This window comes from Lepidochelys kempii, unplaced genomic scaffold, assembly GCF_965140265.1.
Source record: "Lepidochelys kempii isolate rLepKem1 unplaced genomic scaffold, rLepKem1.hap2 scaffold_54, whole genome shotgun sequence".
NCBI classification, from domain to species: Eukaryota; Metazoa; Chordata; order Testudines; family Cheloniidae; genus Lepidochelys; species Lepidochelys kempii.
The window spans coordinates 503,583-527,757 of NW_027333639.1; the positions used below are offsets into that span (position 1 = coordinate 503,583).

Genomic DNA, 24,175 nt, shown 5'->3' on the forward strand with positions numbered 1-24,175 from the left:
GAGCTGGGGGAGGGGAGAGAGGCTGAGAAGGGGGTGCAGGAAGCAGGCTGCAGGGGCAGAGAGGCATGGGTGCAATGTCAGGGGTGGCACGGTGGTGTGGGAAGGGGCCTGAAGCATCAGGAAGAGAAGAGCCCAGATCACAAGGGGAAGGGATGTAATTAGAGGGGGTGGGGAGACAGACCACATGTGGGACAATCCCCTGGTCTAAATGACAGCGGTGAGGAGAGGGGCCCAGTGAGTGTGAGGGGGCCAGTGAGCGCCTGGGGCATTTCCTGCCCTGGGGGAGTCTCTGCCCATGGAGGGGAGTGAAACGGCCATAGGGGGCAGCATGGCGGCAGAGGTGAGAGAACTGGGGCCCTGCTGCAGGGGCTGCTCTGTGCTGCAGACTCAGCAGTGTGCGGGGAGCTGGTCCCAGCTCGATGGAAGGAGGGGTGGGAAGTGCGGATTCATTAGCGGGGTCAGGGGTAGGGGAGTGAGAGCCCAGCCCCAGGGCTGTGTGAGCAGGCTGGGTACAGGCACCACTCATGGGAAGGATCCCAGGTAATTTCCCCCGCCCCCCCCTGCATTTCCTTGCTCCACACACCCCTGCCCCTGGTGCAGTGTGTGACATGGCTCCCAGCATAGGATAATACTGGTAAGAAATACTGACAGACAGCTACTGGTTTTTGCTGCCCCTCACCTTTCCCCACCCCCTGGCCCAGGTGTAGCAGATGATGGTGGAGAGGAATCATTCACTCGTCTCAGAATTTCTACCCCTGTGAAATCTCAACGTAAAATATGGAGCAAAAGAAAGAATTTAAAAAAAAATTGTTCCAATTTAGGAAATGTCAGTACAGTAACAAGAATATTTTAATATCCTTTTCAACAGTATTTCCAAAACAAGCATCTAAACATATTTTTAGAAATAGAATTATTTACATTTATTTTGTGATTCTTCCCTGAAATCTCCATTAAAGATTAACTTCTCTCAATGGCATCATTTGTATTTAAAGAGTTTCATTTCAAGAAATGCAAAATATTTATCCTAACCAAATAATTATAAATTTTTCAGATGGGGTTGTTTAGTTACAATGTACATGAGTCTAAACATCACAGGTACACACATGTGCTGCTGCTCTCTCTCTCTCTCCTTACTGTCTTGACTGGATCCCTCTGGAAGGCAGGGCACATGCACCCACCTCCTGCAGGACTCACACTGCAACTTTGCAAAGTAATAGGTGAAAAAATGATGACACAGAATTAATTAACCAAATATTTCAATGAACTCACACAAGATTATATAATGATATTCCTAGAACTTCTGTTAAATTAATTCATGTGATTTGTAACTTTCTAGCTACATATAATCAGTAATTAAGATATGACTCTCCCTTTCTTGTTCTCCTTCTCACAAATGAACAAAACATGGTCCCCAACCTCAAATGTTAATTTCCTATATATAGAAATCTCTTCTACCAAATCCTTTCTCGTTTGTTTCTCTTTAAAAATATTATTTGAAGCCAATGTACTGCCAGTGTCCACTGCTGATTTCATTGGTCTCTTTGTGTTCTTGGTTATCAGGACACAACAAATGTAGATTGATTCAGAAATAGAGAAGGGATTGTATTTCTTAACTGATTAATCACAAATTAACTTAACTGTATTAAAAAGACCCTGGCTCTTAAATATACTTACCATGCAATCCAGTGAAACTTAATGGGGAAACCTTTCTTCTCAGTCACACGTGATGCTTTTGTTGTCATGTGTGGTTTAGCGCACAAAGAAAATAAAGTTGTTCCAGGAAATTCAGCCCAATTGCTCTGGGTTCTATCCACCGCCTTCTGGAATGCTCTGTATATATACTGATGGATTGGTCTAAATTTCTTGAAATCAGTGATTGAAACTAATTTCTTGAAGAGCTGGCTGAGCAGAGTATGAGGGGAGGCTCATCACATGGCATTGCTAGGACTACTTTCTGTTTTAAACCTGATACGGTATGAACATTTTCAATGTAATAATTCAATTTTCAAGATTATTCACAATATGCAATTTATGGCAGAGCACCCTCCACTTACTTTGATTATTTGAAAATAAACACCTTTAAATTATCTTGTGATGGATTCATTTGGCTTTTCATCCAGTCTGCTGGTCTCTAGGTGGCCTAGGCTGGTGAAGCTCTGTGTTATTCCCAGTTTTTCACATCGAGAAAGATTAAGCTGAAAATACATTATTTTTCCATAAAATTTCCTTCAGAAATACTGGTGTTCCTTTTCCTATTTCTCACTGAAATTGTGGGTAATTACTGGGGTTTCTTATCTGGGGTTTCTTTATTGTGTTATTGCGTGGGAAAATATGTGGGTAAGCTGGTTAATGTACAAAACAATTGTTGGTATCTGAGGAGACATAACAATGTGTTGTCACTAACAATGTACAGTACAAACTGTCCTGAGGACAATGGTGGTGATGTTCATTGATAAATATCTGACTGTGAATGGGCTCCCCCTTCAGCTCCTGGAGCCCCTGGCTGGCAGGCTTCTTTGGGAAGTAAGCAGCCAGCACAGACCACCAGGCTACCTGCACCACATGTCTTTATTACTCTTTATGCTCCAGGTACATCACAGCAAAGCAGGGCTGGAACACCCAAGGGAAAAAATTAACAGGTGCTTAACACCCACCAGCAGCCAACCCCCCATCCCTCCCTCCCTCCCTCCCCCCAGTGCCTCCCACTCACCCTGGATCAGCTGTTCTGCAGCATGCAGGAGGTGCTGTGAGGAAGGGGGAGGAGCAGGGACAGGATGTGCTCGGGGGAGGGGATGGAATTGGGTGGGAAGGGGGCGGAGCAGGGCTTTGTGGAAATGGGCAGAGTGAAGGTTGAGCACCCCCGAGCCAAGTTGGAAGCTGGCACCTGTGCCCTGGGGTGGAAGGGACTTGATGGCTGCATTCCTGCTCACACCTTTTCTTGTCTAGAGCAGACTTGCCTGCAGAGCAGACTCCATCTTGGCCACAAGGGCAACAAAGTTACACTGAAACCAGAGAACATGACCCAGAGCACTCAAAGGTCTCCTTTGAGACCTAAGAGGGACCCAAACCAAGCACAAACTGCTTGATGGAACCAGGCACATGATCACTGAAAGGGCCTTAAATGCCACATCGCTGGACAGTTTCCTGTCCCTGAAGAAGCCAAACCTATTTTAATCTACAGTCTGTGCACTGACAATTTCTGACTTACCCAGCAGGGCAGTGATAGAACTGGGAGTAGAATCCAGGTCTCCTGATTGTTAGTCCAGCCCCATAACCATTAGACCATGCTGACTCCAAGGGAGCAACTTCTCTTTACATCCCCCACCAAGTCTTTGGTGTCTCTGCTTCTCTCACCATCTCCCTCTGTGCCCCTGAAGCCACCATCCTTTCCACACCTCTATCTCCTGTCTTCATGTCTCTGCGCACTACCCGTGTCTGCTCATGTTCTTGGGCAAAGAGGTCATCACTGCCATTGCTACGCCCCTAGGCATGCAAGCGGCTGACTCCCTGCGTGCATTGTGTTCACAGCAGAAGGCTGCAGATAATTGTGTGAGGTTCAGAGAGGAGATGGGCAGACAAATAGTTCCTCTGAAGCTGCCTGGCAGCTGTCTCCCCACTCCCCAGCAGCAATGGGGGCTTCCTGCAGTCAGGGAAGGTATTTGAGGTTCCCCAGCCCCTGCTTCTCCTCTGCTCTGCCGTCCAGGAAAGACCAGGTCTCTCTGCAGCTGAAGTTCCCACCCCCCACTTTTCACATCACCATTTCCTCCAAGTCCTGGATCCATAGAGCTTGAACCCTATTTGCCAAGCTATCGCATGGCTCCCAGTCTTCTCCGTGTTGTCCAGTAGCACTTTCCCCTGTGTGACAGCTAGTCCGTGGGGTGCAGTCTGCGGGAGGCACCAGGACCCTGCAGTTACCAGCAACCGGGGCTGAAGTCATGGAGGGCTTTGGAAGTCACAGATTCTGTGACCTCTGTGACAAAATTGTAGCCTTACTCATGATCATATAATTATTGTAACTAAGCTTTCTCTCACATGCCCTCTCAGCAACTACACACTTCAAAGTATCCCCATTCCACCATAAAATATGTATAGAGGGGGGAGGAGCACTCAGGAATCACATAGAAACCATGTGGCCTAATGGAGAGACAACTGGACTGGGACTATTCCTGGCTCTGCCACTGGCCTGCTGGATGACCTTGAGCAAGTCACTTTACCACTCTGTGTCTCAATTTCTCATCTGTAAAATGAGGATAATAATGTAAAGTTCTTTGGGATCTATTTATCAAAAGTGCTACGTAATGGATACATATGTAATGGATACATAAAAGCTAGGTTTTTTGGTCATTACCTAGCCACAGAAGCAATGAACTGCATTCTGAAACGAGAACTATAGCTGCCTAAACAACCACTAACTCCTACAACAAACATTTCTCTTTCTGTTTAAAAAACTCAGAAATTAAATGGCAAAAAAATTCATTCATGCAGAATTGAGGTTTAGCAGATTACTCTTGGGGGAATTCTGCACCACTGCGCAATACAAAATTTTAGCAGAATTAATGTTCTGCGCAGAATTTCCTTTTTCCCTTGCAGAAATGAGCTGAAGAAGTGCTGGCTTCCACTAGGGGCCACTGGACCTGGCAGAGCCCAGCTCCCCAGCTTGTAAAGGGAAGACACTGCCTGGGGGAGGGGGATGGAGCTGGAGGCTTCCTGGCAGGTGAAGTTCTCAGCACACCCTGAAGGAAGGAGGCGGCATGCAGGAAACTCCATAGAAACCCAGGACCCAGCATCAGCCTGTTTCTCCCTCTGGATCCCTGGACTCTTGGAGGCAAGGGGTGAGAGTGTCTGGACTGGTGGGGGTGGGCCTCCGGTTGGATTCTGGGGGTAGGGGATGTGGGTGTCCGGGATCAGGGGTGGGGGGCAGAGAAACAGGAACTGGATTGTCATGAGGGTTTCTTTAACTCTCTGCTCCTGTGGGAGTTTTTGTTGTTATCTGTGCTGTTACAGACATGGCTGCTGACAGGTATTTTGAAATAAATTACCAAAATAATTGAAATTGGCTTGATTATATAGTGTTATTTTGACAAATAAAATATGTAGAATTTTGCAGAATTTTAAAATATTGTGCACAGAATTTTTAAATTTTTGGTGCAGAATTCCCCCAGGAATACCAGCTGTACCTCAGCATCTTCCCGAAATTTGAGTTCAACAAAACTCAAACCTCTGAAATACAACAAATGAAGAGTTAAAATACACACCAATGCAACCTTAACTCTGCCCTCTTTAAGTGATGACCCAATAGTGCACATCCCTGCACTCTGCCTCTGTAGATAGTGCATGTCACTCAGGGAATAGGACACCTGACAACTGTAGCACAGAGTCAAGAAGTCAAGAAGAGTCAGAGAAAGAAGTCCAGAGGGAGGTTCCAGGCTACCCAAAACTAGTGGAACAAATTATTAAACAATTATTTTAGCAGCATCTAGAGCATAATAGATTTATCAGGAAGAGCCAATAGGGATTTGTCAGGAACAAAATCATACCAAACCAACCTAATTTCCTTTGTTACATGGTTACTGGCCTAATGGATATGGGGAAAGTTGTAGAATGGGATATGTCTTGATTTTAATAAATTTTTGACATTGTCTTACATGACTGAGGAAATATGGTCAAGATTAAATTATGATAAACTGGGGGTACAACTGGTTGAAAGAGGATAATCAAAGAGTAATTATTAATAGTTCACTGTCAAACTGGGAGGAAGTACCTAGGGGGTCTCACAGGGGTATGTCTCGGGTCCAGTACTATTCAACGTTTTCATTAATTACTTGGACAATGGAGTGGAGAGTACGCTTATGAAATTTGAAGATGACATCAAAATGGAAGGGGTTGCTAGCACTGTGAAGGACAGAACTAGAATTCAAAACCACCTTGATAAATTAGAGAATTTGCCTGAAATCAACAAGATGAAATTCAGTAAACACAAGTGTAAAGTGCTACACTTAAAAAGGAAAAATCAAATACATAACTATCAAATGGGGAATAACTGACTAGGCAGTAGTACTGCTGAACAGGATCCGGGGGTTATAGTGGATCCCCAATTGAATATGAATGAACAAATGTAATGCAGTTGCAAAAAAAAAAAAAGGTTACTATCATACTGGGGTGTATTAACAGGACTGTCATATGTCCGTTGTCTCCTTTTACTTAGCACTGGTGTGGCCTCAGCTGGAGTACTCTGTCCAGTGCTGGGTGATACACTTTAAGAAAGATGAGGACAAATTGGAAGGAGCCCAGAGGAGAGCAACAAAAATGATCAAAGGTTTAGAAAACTTGATCTATGAGGAAAGGTTAAAAAAACTGGGCATGTTTAGTCCAGAGCAGGGGTGGGCAAACTTTTTGGCCTGAGGGCTGCATCGGGTCATGATGACTTTATTTTTGATGAAAAAAATACTTGGCCTGTTTTTGAGATGGGTCCAGGAAAAAAGGAAAAATACAATTTTACCATTTTTTTTAAAATGTTTGGGTTTTGTTGAAAGACTGATGTGACTTGATTACACTTAGAAGGACCTTCAGCGAGAGACAATAATGAGTGCCAAAGGGAAATTCAGTTTAGTGGATAAAGGCGTAACATCAGCCAATCAGCAGCTGAAGATGGTGAAATCAGATGAGAAATTAGGCATAAATTTTTAATAGTGAAGGTGATCAACCACTGCAACAAATTAACAATGGAAGTGGTGGACTCTCCATCTCTTGATGTCTTCAGATCAACACGGGATGACTTAATAGAAAATATGCTTTAGCCAAATACAGGTTATTGGGGTCAGGATAGGGTAACTGGATTATATTTAAGGGCCTATCAAATACACAAGGTCAGACTGGATGATCTAATGGTCCCTTCTGGCATTAAGCTCCATGAAACAATGAAATTTAGGATCTCATCCCTCAAACACTCACACCTGTGTTTAATATGAAGTATCTGAGTGGGTCCATTGGCTTCATTTAATCTCTGTTACTGAGAGGGTTTAAAAAAGTCTCTGAGGGTTTAGTGCTGGAGGGAAGGACTGGGTCTGTGCTATAATAAAATGATGGAAAGCCAGGATCTTTACATGCAGGAGCCAAAATGTAGACACCTAAATCCATATTCAGGTGCTTGAATAAGTGTTGGACACTCAGAACTGAACCACATTGTTGCAGGCTAACCCAGTGCTGAAACTCTGTCCTCTTACTGAGAGATCGGACCAGGGAATTGGGTCTGAACTAGTTTGTTGTTTTTTAATATCATGTCTCTAGCATTTCCCCAGAACAGCAGAGCCTAGAACACCTGTCTGCAGGGAAAGAACCAGGGAGGAACTGGGCTGCAACTAAAGCCCCTTCCGAAATCTCCCCAGACGCTCTTCTCACCCTGACAGGCTGCAGAATAACATCCACATTTTGCTTCAGGACCTCACATCCCCTGAAGAGACAGGGAAGGGAAATGGCTGCAGAGGAGCCGGTGACTTTTGAGGAGGTGGCTGTGTATTTCACCAAGGGGGAATGGACTCTGCTGGACCCCGGTCAGAGAGCCCTCTACAGGGACGCCATGCTGGAGAATTCTGAGATTGTGACCTCACTGGGTAAGGATTCCTGTCCCCATGGGTATTAGAAGTTTAGAATGAGGGGGCGGGGGGTCTCGGAAGCACCTGGGTTAGCTTCTGTGCAGGATTCTTCACTGGTCCCCCAGAATCGGGGATGTTGGGTCTACAAATTTACCCTAATTGTGAGCTCAGCCATGAAAAGTGAGTGACAGTTTATAGTCCCACAAGAGCCTATAACAACAAATGGGGATGGGAAAGGGAGGCAGAAAGACTGAACTGGTCCAAAGACTGAATTGATCCAAACAAAAAGGCCTATTGATATAATTCAAGAACCACGTTAAGATCATGCCTGGTAAACGAGACAGTGTGAGACCAAAAATCAATGAACTAAAATTAGTGTGTCCGAAATTAGGCCAAATTGGTGGACAAAATAATGGGGACAGTCTATTCCGCCCACCTCTTCCTTCTGGGGTCCTTAAAGATAGAGACTCTGAGGTAAAAAATTGGCCATTGGAGTGAGCTTCACTGTCATGGCTGCCACCCCCATCATTTCCCAGGACCCTGGACTTTATTCTAGTCCTAAAAAATGTCCTGACCACACTGGGCCAGAGAGAGGGAGCCAAATGGCATTGCCACCGGGGTGGTGGACCCTTCCCAAAAGGGGGGGAAGCAGGGGCCCCCACCCCCTCTGTGGCCCCATGACTTCTACCCAAGGCTCTGCCCCTGGCAAAGCTGGAAACCGCAGCGAGCCAGAAGCCGCAGACCCTACACCTAAATAATAAATAAATCAATAAATAAAATAATAAACTGGCCATCCGGATGTTTAGACTTGAAATTAGATGAAGGTTTCTAACCATCAGAGGATTGAAGTTCTGGAATAGCCTTCCAAGGGGAGCAGTGGAGGCAAAAGACATATCTGGCTTCAAGACTAAGCTTGATAAGTTTATGGAGGGGATGGTATGATGGGATAGCCTAATTTTGGAAATTTATTGATCTTAGACTATTAGCAGTAAATATGCCCAATGGCCTGTGATGGGACACTAGATAGGGTGGGATCTGAGTTACTACAGAGAATTCTTTCCTGGGTGTCTGGCTGGTGAGTCTTGCCCACATACTCAGGGTTTAGCTGATCGCTATATTTGGGGTCAGGAAGGAATTTTCCTCCAGGGCAAATTGTCAGAGGCCCTGGGGATTTTTCGTCTTCCTCTTCAGTGTGGGGCACGGCTCACTTGCTGGAGGATTCTCTGCATCCTGAAGTCTTTAAACCATGAGTTGAGGACTTCAATAGCTCAGACATAGGTTAGGGGTTTGTTACAGGAGTGGGTGGGTGAGATTCTGTGGCCTGCATTGTGCAGGAGGTCAGACTAGATGATCATAATGGTCCCTTCTGACCTTAAAGTCTATGAGTCCACCTGCCCAGGGGGAGTGGGGTGGGCCAAGAGCAGGCCCCAGCCCATGTCCCCACCCCGTGGGCCCCCCACCCAGGGCAGAAGGGTCCGTGGCTCCCTACAGCTGTCTGGACGGCTCTTACCCTGACCCAGCTCCAGCCAGGGTATGGGCCCTGGAGCTGCAGCCCAGCTATGGTACGAACCGCACAGGGAGCCACGGACCTTCCATCCACCCTGGGCGGGAAGCCCGGGGGGCGGGGACACGGGCCAGGGCTGTTCTCGGTTCCCCGCCCCACCCCCTGCCAGGCAGGTGGAGGGTCCACGGCTCCCAGTAGATACATGGTGGGCCCTGACTGCAACTGGAGATTTAAAAACCCAAATTTTGGTCGCTGTGTTTGAAAATCTTGGCTGAACCATTTTCCCATCCTAGCAGAATCTCTAGAGCATTTGTCTGCAGGGAAAGAACCTGGGGAGAATCAGGACATTAATTGGATTAAAGCCCCTTCTGAAACATCCCCCATTGCCCTTCTCACCTTGACAGGCTGCAGAATCACATCCATGTTTCACTGGAGATCATCCCATATTCCCAGGGGACAGGGCTGGGAAATGGCTGCAGGGGAGCCGGTGACCTTCGAGGAGGTGGAAGAATTTCACGGAAGAAGAATGGGCCCTGATGGATCCAGGTCAGAGAGCCCTCTTCAGGGTCATCATGTGGGAGAATTTTGAGAGTGTGACCTCACTGGGTAAGGATTCCTGTCCCCTCAGGTGTTAGAAGCCGGCCTCTGACCCCGCTGCTGTCTCAGGGATGGACAACTGTCTCATGACTCAACTCTGCCAAAGTCCCCAGGGACAAGATTTTCATATGTGCTTCACCTTCATGTGGCCAGTATTCTGCCTTGGCCAGCTGAGTTAGCGGGAGGCCCCAGATGGCTAGTGCATCGGAGTTCAAAGTGCTGTCCAGAGTGGTCACATTGGAGCACTCTTGGATAGCTCTCGGAGGCCAATACCATCAATTTGCGTCCACATTACCCCAAATTCGACACAGCAAGGTTGATTTTAGCACTGCTCCCCTCGCCAGGGAGGAGTACAGAGGTTGATTTTGAGAGCCCTTTAAGTCGACAGAACAGGGTTGGTTGTATGGACGTATCCATTTTAAAATAGACCTAACACAGCTAAATTCAGCCTAACCCCGTAGTGTAGACCAGGGCTAAATTATTTGTCTTAGGGTGAAACCCAAGAAGGAACTTAGATGGTATGATGCTGAGCGTTACAGGACCCACACTGTGATCCACCAACCTGAGTTAGGTGCCAGATGTTCCTATACAATCAGTGGGAAAAGCTAGGCACCTAAAACTGTGATCCAACAAAACCAGCTTTCTAAGCAAGGACCTGCCTAGCAATCAATGGAAGATACCAACTAGCCAGATGTGTCCTAAGTCCAGGCTGCAGGAAGGAGCCTAGCTCTGCTTAGCGATTCAGGAATGGGAACCTGCCTTGGGAGATGGCTTAGGTTCCTAAGGCGTTTCTTGCAGGAATGAGCTAGGTGCTTGCCTTACTCCCCACAAAATGGTTGGAGGAGAAGATGGTGATGCCTCTCTTATAACTTTCACCATGGTGTTTTCAGCAGTCATCTGGGACAGAGGCTGATTTAAGCAATAGGTTACATACCACAGTTAGTAGTTCTGTAATTTCATATCTGAGTTCCTTCAGAACTCTGGGGTGAATCCCATCTGGCCCTGGTGACTTATTACTGTTCAATTTATCAATTTGGTCCAAAACATCCTCTGATGATACCTCAATCTGGGGCAGTTCCTCAAATGGAGATATGAACTCTGCATATACTTCACTGGAGGTCTGAGCTCTGCAGGCTGCCTTAAACAATGACTTCCCAGTCATCTCAGTGGGGTGTTAACCCCACAGGCTGTCTGAGGGCAATGGAAATACCACGGCAGGGTGGGGTTCTTGAGCCTCCATGGGGACTGCATGGGTGACTGAGGGCTCAGTCTGGCCCATACTTTGTAACTCTGTAAATCCATTAGATACACAAATTGCTGTGGATTCTCTGACCCATAATGAGTCTGAAGTGGGGATGGGGATCCTGTGCAACTGAGATTCTTGGTCCTTTGTGAATTTTTGTTATTAAAGAACAAAATGAGGAGAAAAAGAGAGAAGATGGAATAAAAATTTGAGAAAGTGCATCAGCTCCCGAGAGAGGAAGACCAGCTGCTTCTGCAGAGACTGGAGGAGGAGGAGGAGAGGGGAACTTCACAGAGACTATGGAGAAAAGTAACTAAACTGTCTCAGCAAAGGTCCTCTCTGCAGAAGCTGAAATAGAGGATAAGAGATAGAGGCAAAGTGTCAGCAACTGACTGCTGAGCAGCTGAAGAGGAGATGACATCAAAGATCTCCCCCTCCTCTACCCATTCCCCATCTCTGCATCAAGGCTTATGGCCAATGATCCTGTTGTTGATTAAATTGAATTTAGCCTCCCCCTTTATCCCCATCCCATGTGAGGGGCCCTCATGCTGCAGGGAGGTGATGTCTGGCAGGTTAAAACTCAGGTTGCTCACAAAGCAAATATTGTGAGGTCTTGGAGTTACTATGATGCAGGTTATTAGTTCTTCCCCATCTCTCCTCCCTCTTGGACTTGCAGAAAACCCAGGCCAGGTACCTCTCCATGTCATTCATCTGGGTGGCTCTGTAGAACCCAACACTATGTTCTTTGTCATGGGAAACAGTCTCACAAGAGATATGATGACTGGTTCAAGCACAAACCCTGTCAAAATAGCAAAAAACTGGGGCACAGACAAAACGTGCAGGTTAGTGAAAGAACCACTTCATGAGGGTAATCCAGAGGGTTTAAGATAAACCAGCTTGCAGGTGACAACATGGAGTCCACGGAGGAGGGTCTGTCTTCACTGCGGAGCTAACTCCAGTTATCTACTTGTGGCCACATTGAAATAACACGCAAGTTATAGTGTCCACACTGGCACTGTTCCCACTTTGCATGTCACTATGACTTCTGGTGGCAGATCCCATGACTCTCAGTACTACAGAATGATGAGTTGCTTTCCAGTTCAGGATTTTGTGTGTGGATGGACGGATCTTGAGTTAGGGTAACACTCAGGTTATAACTAGAGCCAAGCCAAGTTGTGAGAGTGTAATAACTTCTTAAGAACTGTTGAACTTAGAAGAAGATCGAGTATTATTTGGATTCCTTTACAAGCAAAAGTCAGACTTAAAATGGAGCTGGATAAAGATTCCACTGTGTTTCTAACTTCACAACAGGGCAATCAGAGGCTACTTAAAACAGTGAGGTTGCAGCAAACCTCAGTGCTACTAAAAACATACAGGGGAAATCTGTGGTCCCCTGGGTTTGTTACAGTGGGGGAGGTAACATCTAACAAAACAGCATATGCTAAACATCTGTGTTGTGAAGCGAACAGGTCAGATATTAAATGACAGAGAGATTCAGCTAGACCAGCAAAACAGCAGATCCCTGAAGTTAAATAAATGATGGACTCCAGTACAAAACAAATTAGCTAAACTTTTGGACAAGGAACTTTCAATGAACATGTCCTCAGGAAGACACCTAAACAGCTGCTAAGCACAAGTTCAGCAGGATGTTCTACCCCAGTGACAACCATTGAAAATATCGCACCTACTACCCAACCACAGACAGTGACTCCTGACAGCACCAACGAGCCTCATATCTTTGCTTCTACTACAAGTGACCCTAGCAGCATGGAGCAGATTGACTTTCCAAGTCAATCTGTCCAGCTCCATTCACTGCACCCCGGGCAGATTGACTTTCCTGGGAGAAGGTGAGGAGCAGGGAGAGGAAAAGCCAGTTCCTGCCTCTGCCTAGTCTCCGCACTGCTGGGGGGATGCACTGCCCTGGGAACAGTGTTGGGGGGGAAGGGTGGACGGAAGATTCCCCAAAGTGGCTCCTTTGAATCTACTCCTTTCTAATATTTGGTTCAGAGACACTGTTATTGGGAAGTTAACAACATCTCAGTGGGTTTGGTACCTGGTGTGTAGTGTGCTGGATATTAATCACAGTACTTTTGATAATAATGATTTGGTAAGGGTTTTTTTTTAAAATGTCCTTTTAAATTGAAGAGGGAGGGGTATGTAGTGTGCAAGAATTGGGTGGTTTCCCTTGAAATAATTTGCGAGCCCTCTGGTGACACACTTTGTGTTCTATGTTTTAAAGAAGCTGCTGTCAGAAACCACCCACCTGCATCAGTGTATGTACGTGGCTCAGCCTTGCATGTCTGTGTATAGAGGAGAACCTCAGAGTTACGAACACCAGAGTTACAAACTGACCGGTCAACCACACACCTCATTTGGAACCAGAAGTACACAATCAGGCAGCAGTAGAGACAAGAAAGAAAGACTAATACAGTGCTGTATAAACATAAATACTAAAAAAAAAAAAAAAATTAAGGGAAAGCAGCATTTTCCTTCTGCATAATAAAATTTCAAAGCTGTTTTAAGTCAATGTTCAGTTGTAAACGTTTGAAAGAACCATAAGGTTTTGTCCAGTTGTGAACATTTCAGAGTTACAAACAACCTGCATTCCTGACTGTTCATAACTCTGGGGTTCTACTGTAGTTACTTGTCCCGTCCCCCCTCACTGTTCCTCAGACGTTCTTGTTAAACCCTGGATTTGTGCTGGAAATGGCCCACCTTGATTATCATACACATTGTAAGGAGAGTGATCACTTTAGATAAGCTATTACCAGCAGGAGTTTGGGGGGGGGGGGAGAGAAAACCCTTTGTAGTGATAAACACCCATTTTTTCATGGTCTGTGTGTATAAAAACATCCTCACTGTATTTTCCACTTTATGCATCCGATGAAGTGAGCTGTAGCTCAGGAAAGCTCATGCTCAAATAAATTGGTTAGTCTCTAAGGTGCCACAAGTACTCCTTTTCTTTTTAGTAAACACAGTTATTTGAGAGCCAGCTGTGCCCCTGCGGCTTCTCCATACTGAGCAAAAGACATAACTGAATATTTTTCATTTCCTGTTTTTCTCTCCTGTATTTATTTCCCCCTCCACATCCAGACCGCACCCCGCCAGCCCTCCCCCTCCCCACCTGACAATGGTTTTCCTGAGCTGTCGCACTGCTGCCATTGCTCTTCTCTATCCCCCCTGGGGGCGGGGGGGGGCAATGTTATTCTGCAGCCTGTCGGGGGCGAGAAGGGCGATGGGGGGAGTTTCAGGAGGGGCTTTGGTCCATTTCACACCTTGATTCCCTCCAGCTGCTTTCTCTGCAGACAGATGCTCCAGACTCTGCAGTGCTGGAAGAATCCTTGGTCACCTTATTGCAGCCCCGATCCACCCACTCCCACCAGGACTAAACCCCAAAAGCCATTTTTAAACCCTGGCAAGTAACAGTCCCTGAAGTTACCAAATGCTAGAAAAGAGCAGAATCGAAGGAGCCGCTCTGGGGGGCGGGGGGTCCCCTGACACGATCCCCAGGGCAGCGCATCCCCCCAGCAGCGCGGGGACCAGGCAGAGGCAGGAACTGGCTTTTCTTCTCCCTGCTCCTCTCCTTCTCCCCAGGGAAGTCAATCGGCCCTGGGGTGCTGCAGGGAATGGGGCTGGGCACGGCTGGGAGCCGGGAACCTCCCTCCCCAGATTGCCCCCGACTCCCGCCTGTCCCCTCCCCTGGGGGAGAGACTCGGTCCCGGGGCGGTCGCTCTCCCGGCTCCTGCAGGCGCTCAGGGGGGCAGAGCCGGGGGGGGGGCAGAGCCGGGGGGTCAGGGAGGGCAGCAGCTCCGGGACTCGCAGACCCCCGCCCCCCCGGGAGCGGAGCTGGGGCGAGGAGGGGCCGTTGGTGCGGATTCACTTTCCTGCCCGGCCCCGGCCCTTTCCCCGGGTCTCCCCCCTCACCTGCAGGCTCCGGCTCAGGGGCTGGTGTCGGCAGAGCCCGGGGCTGCCCCAGGGGCTGGTTCCACCCACCGCAGAAAGTCCCCCCGGCTGGGCACAGGGGGGCGCTGGGGAAGGGCTCTTCCCGCACAGACCCCGCTGGGCAGCGGCGGCGGCGGCTCCGCCCGGGCTCCCAAATCACCTGGAACCATGGAGGCAGCAGGAGCAGCGCCACCCTCTGAGCTGCCTGATTCAGGAAACTCAAATTGCAAATGCCCCCTGGCTCCATGGACAGAGTTAAAGGGCCAGCGCAGCCCGCCCGTCCCCAGCCCCCGCACCACCCAGGGCCCCCTGGTGGCAGGAGCTGATGAATCCTGCCCCCCTCCTGCGCTCTGCTCTGGGGATGAAAACGTGGCCCAGGAGGCATCCACCCAGGATCTTTTCCCAACCCTGGAAATGTGTCCCACAGAGCAGCAGCCCCCGCTGCCCGCCACGGCTGTCTCTCAGCTCATCCAGAGCGATGGCTCTCTGGTCCCCGGAGCATCGCCCCAGACTCCTGCTTCCCCCCCAGACTGCTAGGAGAAGGGAAGCAAACACTTACTCACCAGACACCCTGCAAAGGGCACCCAGATTGACAGGGCACCTTCAGCAGGGGCTGGCGGATAGATGGCTCTGATCCACCCTCTCTGAGCTTTCAGTTCCTTCTTGGGACTCTAAAGTATCATCATGCCCCTGGCAGAGCTCTGGGAGACAAAGACTTCACACCAAACCAACAAACAAAAATATTAGGAATTTATTTGTATAAAAAGAAAAAATCAGGTAAAAATTTCAAGGAGACATAAAAAAACTCACCCAAAACATGAATTTCCAGAAACACAAGACTTCACCCCATGGTCCAGACTTCACCTGCCTCACCCCATGGTCCAGAAACAAGGAGAAAATCCCTCCCAGGGCAATTATTTCAGGAATAATCCCAGTGGGTCAAAATCTCAGCTGAGCCCCTTCCTGAAAAGAGAGATAAGCGATTCCACATACAGACCTTCCTTTCCCTTCAGTAACACACTGCCCCCGCCAGAGAGAGCTGGGAAGGGACAGAAGAGCATCAAATCGTTATAATAATGGATGACAAAAAGGCTGAGGAGTTTAGTGAATACTGATGCAAAGTAGGCATTAGTCTGACCAGATACTTAACACAATTAACACAAACAGCAAAGGGGAAGAAATTCAAGCCAGAACAGGGAAAGAACAGGTTAAAGAATAGAGAGGTTAGACATATTGAAATTGGCATGGCCGGATAGAAATTGACTCTAGACTCGAGTACTTAAGTAACTAGCTGAACCAGTCTCTGAATCATTAGGGATTATCTAGGAGAACTCAGAGGAGGGGTGAGGTCCCAGAGCACTGGAGTAGGGCAAACATTGTAACTATCTTTAAAAAGGGAAACAAAGAGGACCTGGAGAACTATAGACTGGTCACCCTAACTTCAACACCTGGAAAGATACTGGAACAAATTATTAAACAATCAGTTTGTAAGCACCTACAGGATAACAGGATTATAAGAAATAGTCAACATGGATTTGTCAAGAGCAAAGCATGCCAAACCAATCTAAGTTCCTTCTTTGACAGGGTTACTGGTGTAGTGGCTCTGGGAAAGCAGTAGATATATCTTGATTTTAGTAAGGCTTTTGGCACAGTCCCCTATGACAATCTCAGAAAAACTAGGGAAATGTGGTCTAGATGAAATTACTATATGGTGGGTGCAAAACTGTTTGAAAGGCCATACTCAAAGAATAGTTACCAATGGCTCATTGTTAAACTACAGGGACATATCTAATGAGGCTCCTCAGGGGTCAGTCACGAATCTGGTACTATTCAATATTGTCATTAATCACTAGGATAATAGAGTGGAGAATATGCTTATAACACTTGCTGATAACACCAAGATGGGAGGGATTTCAAGCCCTTTCAAGGACAGGATTAGAATTCAAAATGACCTTGACAAATTGGAGAATGGGTCTCTAATCAAGTTAGTAAAGACAAGTGCAAAATGGTACACTTAGGAAGGAAAAAATCATTTGCTTTCTAACTATTAGGGTAGATAAACTCTGGAAGAGACTTCCAGGGGAGGCTGTGGAATCCCCCTCATTGGGGGTTTTTAAGAACAGATTAGACAAACACCTGACAAAGATGGTCTAGGTTTACTTGGTCCTGCCTCAGTGCAGGAAATTGGACTTGATGACCTCTCAGGGTTCCTTCCAACCCAGGGGTCCTGGAACAATTTTTATAGAGGAGGTGCTGTGAGCCATTAAACTAAACTGTAAACCAGGGGTTCTCAAACTGGGGGTCAGCACCCCTCAGGGGGTCATGAGGTTATTACATGGGGGGTCTTGAGCTGTCAGCCTCCACCCCAAACCCCGCTTTGCCTCCAGCATTTATAATGGTGTTAAATATATTAAAACATGTTTTTAATTGGTGGGGGGGGGGTTTGTCGCACTCAGAGGCTTGCTATGTGAAAGGGGTCACCAGTACAAAACTTTGAGAACCACTGCTGTAAACCTTGTATATAATAGAAACCATTTCAAGCCAGGGGGTTTGGCAGCACTCCCAGTTTCAGTACCTATGATCCAACCCTGCATTTCTGGGATTCTATGAACACACAGTAATTACTGGCCCCTCACAACTCTCCAGGGAGTTGGAGAACTATTATCTCCACTGTGGAGATGGGAGAAATGGACAGAGAGAGAGGAGGGGAAGTGACCAGCACTAGCTCACACCCAGGAGTCCTAACTCATTTCCCCCACCCCACCTCCCAACCATTAGACCACATTCCTAAAAGGGCATCTCCTAGAGTTCCCACCTCTCTGGGGAATCTCCACCATGAAATCCCCAGGCTCCAGCAGCCCCGACCGTCCATGACTGTATAGATGTCCAATACACTGAGCAGTGCTCTGACAGCCTGTTAGTTCAGATCGACAGTTGTTACTGCCTTGTAACTACAGCCCCTGAGGGCCCCTTGCTGCTTCCCTGAATAACATTTCCGTGTCCCTACCCTGAGATGCCCTAGGAGCTGCAGAGACAACTTGGACAAAAACTGCAATGGGGCATTTTGTACCTCTCTTCTAAACTGGAAAGTGCGTGTAGAACCCACAGAAATGTCTCTCCACTAATCCCATTGCCTGCTCCCCTCAGACCCTGCAATCACCCAGCTCCCCAGTGTTTCCTCCTCCTCCTCTGCCGCTGCCAACTATCCCCCAGTGAAATCAGAACCCTTCATCCACTTCTGCCCCTACACAGACCCTCCACCAATGAAGGACATTCACTCTTTGCTTCAGGAGGGCACAGACCCATTGCCCACACAGAGTTCCTGCCACCTGCTAGCCTATGTGGAGTTTCTGATGGGACGCTAGAAAGACCTTCCCCTTGTAGCTTTTCCCACAGACAGAACATTTATAGTTTCTCTTTGCTGTGTGAGCTCTCTGATGTGAAATAAGTTCTGACCTCTGCATGAAGCTTTTCTGACAGACAGAACATTTATATGGTGTCTTTCTAGTGTGGGTTTTCTGATGTTTAATGAGGTCAGAGCTGCTAGTGAAGTTTTCCCCACACTCAAGGCAGTTAAAGGATCTCTCTGGCCTGTGTATTTTCTGGTGTGAAATGACGTGAGCCTTCCGACTGAACCCCTTCCCACACTCAGGGCAGTAATAGGGTTTTTCTCCTGTGTGTATTATCTGATGATTCATAAGGTTTGAGCTCTGCTTGAAGCTTTTCCCACACTCAAGGCATTTATAGGGTCTCTCTCCGGTATGGATCCTCTGATGCCTCATAACAGCTGAGCTGTCACTGAAGCCTTTCCCACAGTCAGGGCAATGATAGGGCATCTTTCCAGTGTGCATTCTCTGATGTTTAATGAGGTGTGAACTCCAAGTGAAACTTTTCCCGCACTCAAGGCAATTATAGGGTTTCTCTCCTGTATGGATTCTCTGATGTTTGTTTAGGTTTGAGCGTTCACTGAAGCCTTTCCCACATTCAAGGCAGTTATAAGGTCTCTCTCCTGTGTGGATTTTCTGGTGTGAAATAAGGGTTGAGCTCCGCTTGAAGCTTTTCCCGCAGTCGGGGCATTTATAGGGTTTCTCTTCTGTGTGCACTCTCTGATGCACAACAAGGGTGGAGCTCCGAGTGAAGGATTTCCCACACTCTGAGCAGTTATAGGGTCTCTCTCCTGTGTGGACTCTCCGATGAACAATCAGGGATGAGTCATTACTGAAGATTTTTCCGCACTCAGCACATTTGTATGGTTTCCCTTTACTGCAGATTCCTGGCTGGATCAGGTCTTCAGGAAGGTCCTTCAAACCAACCCCTTGGTCAGTGGATTTACCCTGTTCTCTCTCCCATGAGGAGGCTCCCTGCTGCGCCTCTGGTCTGTGCTGATTTTCGCAGGCTTCTCCCTGCTCAGGAATCCAGGAAATGTCCCCTTCAGATCTTCCCAATAGTGTTCTCTGTGCTTCCATTTGCTCAGGACCTCCCCGCTGAGGATGATCCTCCTTGTTCTCACTCACCATCCCATCACCTGATGTGACAGAAAGAGAATCCAGACAGGAGTCAGTCCCTGCACTTGGAAAAGAGTGCAATGAAGCAGAGAAACTACCCGCTGGCTCAGCAAGGGTTAAAGAAGTGTTTGGGTTAAGCTAGTCCTACCTCACTATACCTGCAAACAATGCCAGGACTGGAGGGAGGATAAAAGAAGGGACCCTAGCTCTGCTCAGAGCTGAAGGGATAGAGCAGTGGCCTGCCAGCCAGGGCAGCCACCTGGAAGCCAGCACTGACTCCCCAACCAAGGGGAGACTGTGAATGAACCCCCAGCACCAGAGGTAACAGACTAAGTGGACCCCAGAGACATTGTGGGCTCATCCTCACCTTGCCTGAAGGAACCTGAAATCGCAGCAAGGCATTTCCCTAGACCCAAGAGGTAACCCTATGGGCAGCAAGCCACCGGCAGGTTGTACTAAAGGGGCCATGCCCCAAACTGAATGGACTTGTAGGAAGTAGCCCAGGCAGTGGGTTCTGACTCCCTGCCGGGAGGGACACCAAACCCACCTGTTCAGGGGTTGATATACACAGGGCCATGGGCTGGGACCCTGTGGAGAGGGAGGGCCTGGGTGCCCCTTACCACTCCCCTGGCCTTAAAAACAAAGTACTCAGCCCAGTAGGGGACTGAGAGCCTGGCAATCTAATCACTAGGTTCCCGACCACCCGAGCCCCTGTTACAAATGGGAATCTCAGAAAGTGGAACAGGAAAGGGGGGAAACAAATTAAAATATCTGGGATAATTAAAATATTGGGATAATTGTAAAATCAGGATCTAAATCCTTCCAAAAACATTTCCCTAGAAGGGGGGTGGAGGGGGGAGAGAGAGACACCAATTCTGCTTCCACATCCCATCCAAACATTCAAAGGCAGGCAGCTACTCCCGGGGGTCAGTGAGGGTGGGTGAGAAGTCACGAGCGACATCTGCCATGTGTATACACCACCTGCTGGGGACAATCCTGACCGGGGGACAGAGACCTGGAGATGCTCACAGGGCCTCTGTGAGAATGGCAGCTGTTTACATACAAGGAGGGCCATCTCTCCCTGGCAGCCACAGCCCTGGAGCTGGGGAAAGTCGCCTCTTTCTCAGGCCGCCGAAGCCCTGCATATCCCAAATTCCCCCCATCTCCTCTTCTCAACCCACTGCCCCCTCCCACCTACCCCCTATTCCCCCCAAGGCCGCCACCTCACCTTACATGCACATCTTCTCCAGGGTCCAGGCACTTAATTAGTGGAGACACACCTGCACAGCTCCACTAATTAGGTGGGTGACCCTTTGTTCTCCTGTGTGAGGCCGTCCAGGTGCGCACCTTAGAGGGAACTATCCGTGGACCACCTGAATGGAGCTCGTGGACCACAGTTTGATAACCTCTGATCTAGACCATCCCTGACAAGTGTTAGGAGATTTTTAAGAGTAGGTTAGACAACGATGGAGAGTCCACAACCTCCCTAGGAAATTTATTCCAGTGGTTAACTACCCTGAAAGTTAAGAATTTTTTCCTAATGTTGAACCTAAACGACCCTTGCTGCAATTTAAGCCCATTGCTTCTTGTCCTATCCTCAGAGGTTAGAGAGAACAATTTTTCTCCCTCCTCCTTGTAACAACCTTTCATGTACTTGAAAACTGTTATGTCCCCTCTCAGTCTTCTCGTCTCCAGACTAAACAACCCCCCCCCCCTTTTTTTTTTAAATCTTCCCTTATAGGTCATGCTTTCTTGACCTTTAATAATTTTTGTTGCTTTTCTCTGGTCATTCTCCAATTTGTCCACATCTTTTCTGAATGTGGTGCACAGAGCTGGGCACAATACTCCAGCTGAGGCCTAATTAGCACAGAGTAGACCAGAAGAATTCTTGTGTCTTGCTTACAACATTCCTGCTAATACATCACAGAATGATGTTTGCTTTATTTATTTTTGCAGCAGTTACACTGTTGACTCATTTAGCTTGTGATCCACTATGACCCCCAGATCCCTTTCCACAGTGGTCCTTCCTTGACAGTCATTTCCCATTTTGTATGTGTGCGACTGACTGTTCCTTCCTAAATGGAGTACTCTGCATTTGTCCTTACTGAACTGCATCCTATTTACTTCAGACCGTTTCTCCAGTTTGTCCAGATCATTTTAAATTTTAATCGTACCCTCCAAAGCACTTGCAACCCCTCCCAGCTTGGTATTGTCCGCAAACTTTATAAGTGTCCTCTACATGCCATTATCTAAATCATTGATGACGTTGCTGAACGGAACCAGATCCAGAACTGATCCCTGTGGGACCCCCTCAATATGCCCTTGCAGCTTGACGATGAACCACTGATAGCTACTCTCTGAACAGCTTTCCAACCAGTTGCGCACCCATCTTATCGTAGCTCCATCAAGGTTGTATTTCCCTAGTTCCTTTACGAGAAGGTCATGCGAGACCGTATAAAAAGTCTTACTACAGTCAAAATATAACACATCAATGGCAGATGGCTTCTCCGTCTGTTTAACCAATTCCTCACCTGTGTGGCTGTTTCTCTGGATCTCCCTTTCCTCAGAGTCCTGGAGATCTTGGAGCCATGTCTCTTCCCTGGGAGATCACAACAAGTTTGGGAATGGAAAATCCTGCTCCAGACAAAGAAAACACGTGAGACCAAGATTTTACACTTATTCTAAGACACAGTTGTTTCCAGATGTACTAGCTGGGTGGGTGTGACATACCTGGGTACAATCCAGACTAATCAGTAGCTGTGTCACCCCTGCCCTGTAACCTTGGATGCCTTACAATGCCTTGCTGCAGTAGCACCCACTAGGGCCACACACAAACAGCCTACCAGCATGCAAATCACACCATGAGAGAGAGAGAGAGTGTGTAACTGCAAACTGCCAGGCACTCTTGGTTACACTTGGACTCTCACCAGCCTTGGTTATACTTCAGTGTGACACCCATGCACCCCCAGTCTTAGATTTCCCCCCAGAAATATATGTCCTGTACTACCCAGCCCTCTCCTGGACAATACAAATAAAATAAGTCCTTTATTCCTTTAAGGAATATGACTGCTTATTACATTAAATAAAGTACCCAGACACTCCAACTTAAACACACTAGATTGGATAAAACAGTAAAACAAGTTTATTAACTACAAAGAGAAAGGTTTTAAGTGAATACAAGTAATGAGGCATAAAAGTGAGAAATGACTACAAGAAAAATAAAGAGAAGACACTTTCTCACATCTAACAACAATTTATGTTAGATCTGAAGCAAAGTTTCTCAACACATGCTTCCAGCAGTGTTACTGACCAACCTTTGGGTCAGGACCCGTCCCCCATAATACAACGGCTATGTTCTTTGTCTGCTCAGGTGCAAAGAGTGAGATGAATGGGGGGGGGGAAGGTTTCTTGGGGTGTCTGCCCCTCCTTTTCACAGTCTTATTCCCCCTTTGAGAAGCATTTCCAGCTGAGAACCAGGAGACAAAGCGTCTGTGTGGAAGGATTTTCTTTGCTGCTTTTTTCTCACCTGTTTGCACTCCCTTCTGGCTTGATGACTCTAGTTACTGCTTAAATGCTAATGAAGCAAAGCACACATTCCTTTGTTTAGGACAGACTGGTGTGCCAACTTCTGCTATGGTTTGGAACATGCGTTAACAACATCCTACAAGAAAATCTTAATTTTACATACAATGTTGCCACATATTTTATCAAGACAACAGTAACCACCAAATTATGAATTTTCAAAAGACACCTCAAAAATCATACTTTGTACAAAAATTATTTCAGTAGGGTGTAGGGTATGAACACAGGAGTGTATTCCATCACTTGTATAAACCAAAGGGATTGGAAACCATTCCTGGAGACCCTTTGAGGAGGTCAGATGGTTCCTTGGAGACTTGAGGTTCCCCCTTGTAGGAGATTGAGGGTCCTCCACATACCGAGGGATGTTATGACACAGGCGTAGCACAGGTCTTCAACCTCTTATCCCCACTTCTAGCCCTGCTGAGATCAGAGCCCTGACCAGTCACAGGCAGGGCTGGAAATTACCCCTCCCCACAGAGAGCAAGGAACCTCCCTGGGGAGTTGGGAAATTTCCCAGAGCTTTCATTAAAAATAAACACAATTTCTGCTGTGAAAGTGCGATGCCCAGACCTGCCAACTCTGGTGATTTTTATCACGAGTCTCATGATATTTAGTTGGGATTTCAATCCAAAACTTGCACATTTTCCCTTGTGAGACATGGATGCTATTTCCCATTATTGGGGGGTGGGGTGGGAGAAGCTCAAGTCAAATGGCCTTCAAGATGGCCACTGTTTCCATACAGATTTGTCATGTGGAGGTGAGGCTGCCCCTAATAAAGATGGCCACCAACTACCCTTGTTTCCAGTGTGAATGATGTCAGGGTCTTCTCAAGGAATATGGCTGGGGCTCTGTTAGGAGACTGGACAGGAAACTCAAGAGGAAAAGTGGAAATATGGGGAGCTAGAGGGACTCTGAGGGGGTCCAGGAGGATGTGTGGGGGACAAAGAGAGGTTGTGGGGGATTCAGCCAGCAGGAGGCTGAGCAGATGCAGGAGAATAGACAGTGCAGGGGCATGTGGGGCAGTAGCTGTGAGAGGTGGGAAGCTGTAAATGGAAAATGTATATATAATATACATTTATACATATAATATAATATATATAATATATATATAACTAATAAGGGAAGCAAAAGTACATAGGGAGAACTCTATGATCAGAATAGTTAAGGACAATAAGGAGTTTTTAAAGCTTACAAGGAAGAAAAGCAATCC

At 47.2% G+C, this 24,175-nt stretch overlaps 1 protein-coding gene across 6 annotated transcripts in view; it reads right to left on the reverse strand.

Annotated features, from left to right (window-relative positions):
• Positions 1 to 15,614: 15,614 nt before the first annotated feature.
• Positions 15,615 to 24,175, reverse strand: part of LOC140904635 (uncharacterized) — a 50,271-nt gene continuing 41,710 nt past the window's right edge. For 4 of the 6 annotated variants that reach the window (XM_073327046.1, XM_073327047.1, XM_073327048.1 and 1 more), the window contains 2 exons: positions 21,915 to 22,017; positions 15,615 to 19,403 (listed from right to left, as the gene is read on the reverse strand). In XM_073327046.1, coding sequence (XP_073183147.1) covers positions 18,211 to 19,395 — 1,185 coding nt within the window. In that variant the 5' untranslated portion in view covers positions 19,396 to 19,403; positions 21,915 to 22,017 and the 3' untranslated portion in view covers positions 15,615 to 18,210. The remainder of the gene's footprint in view (positions 19,404 to 21,914; positions 22,018 to 24,175) is intronic. The other 2 variants (XM_073327039.1, XM_073327050.1) reach the window with 2 other exon arrangements.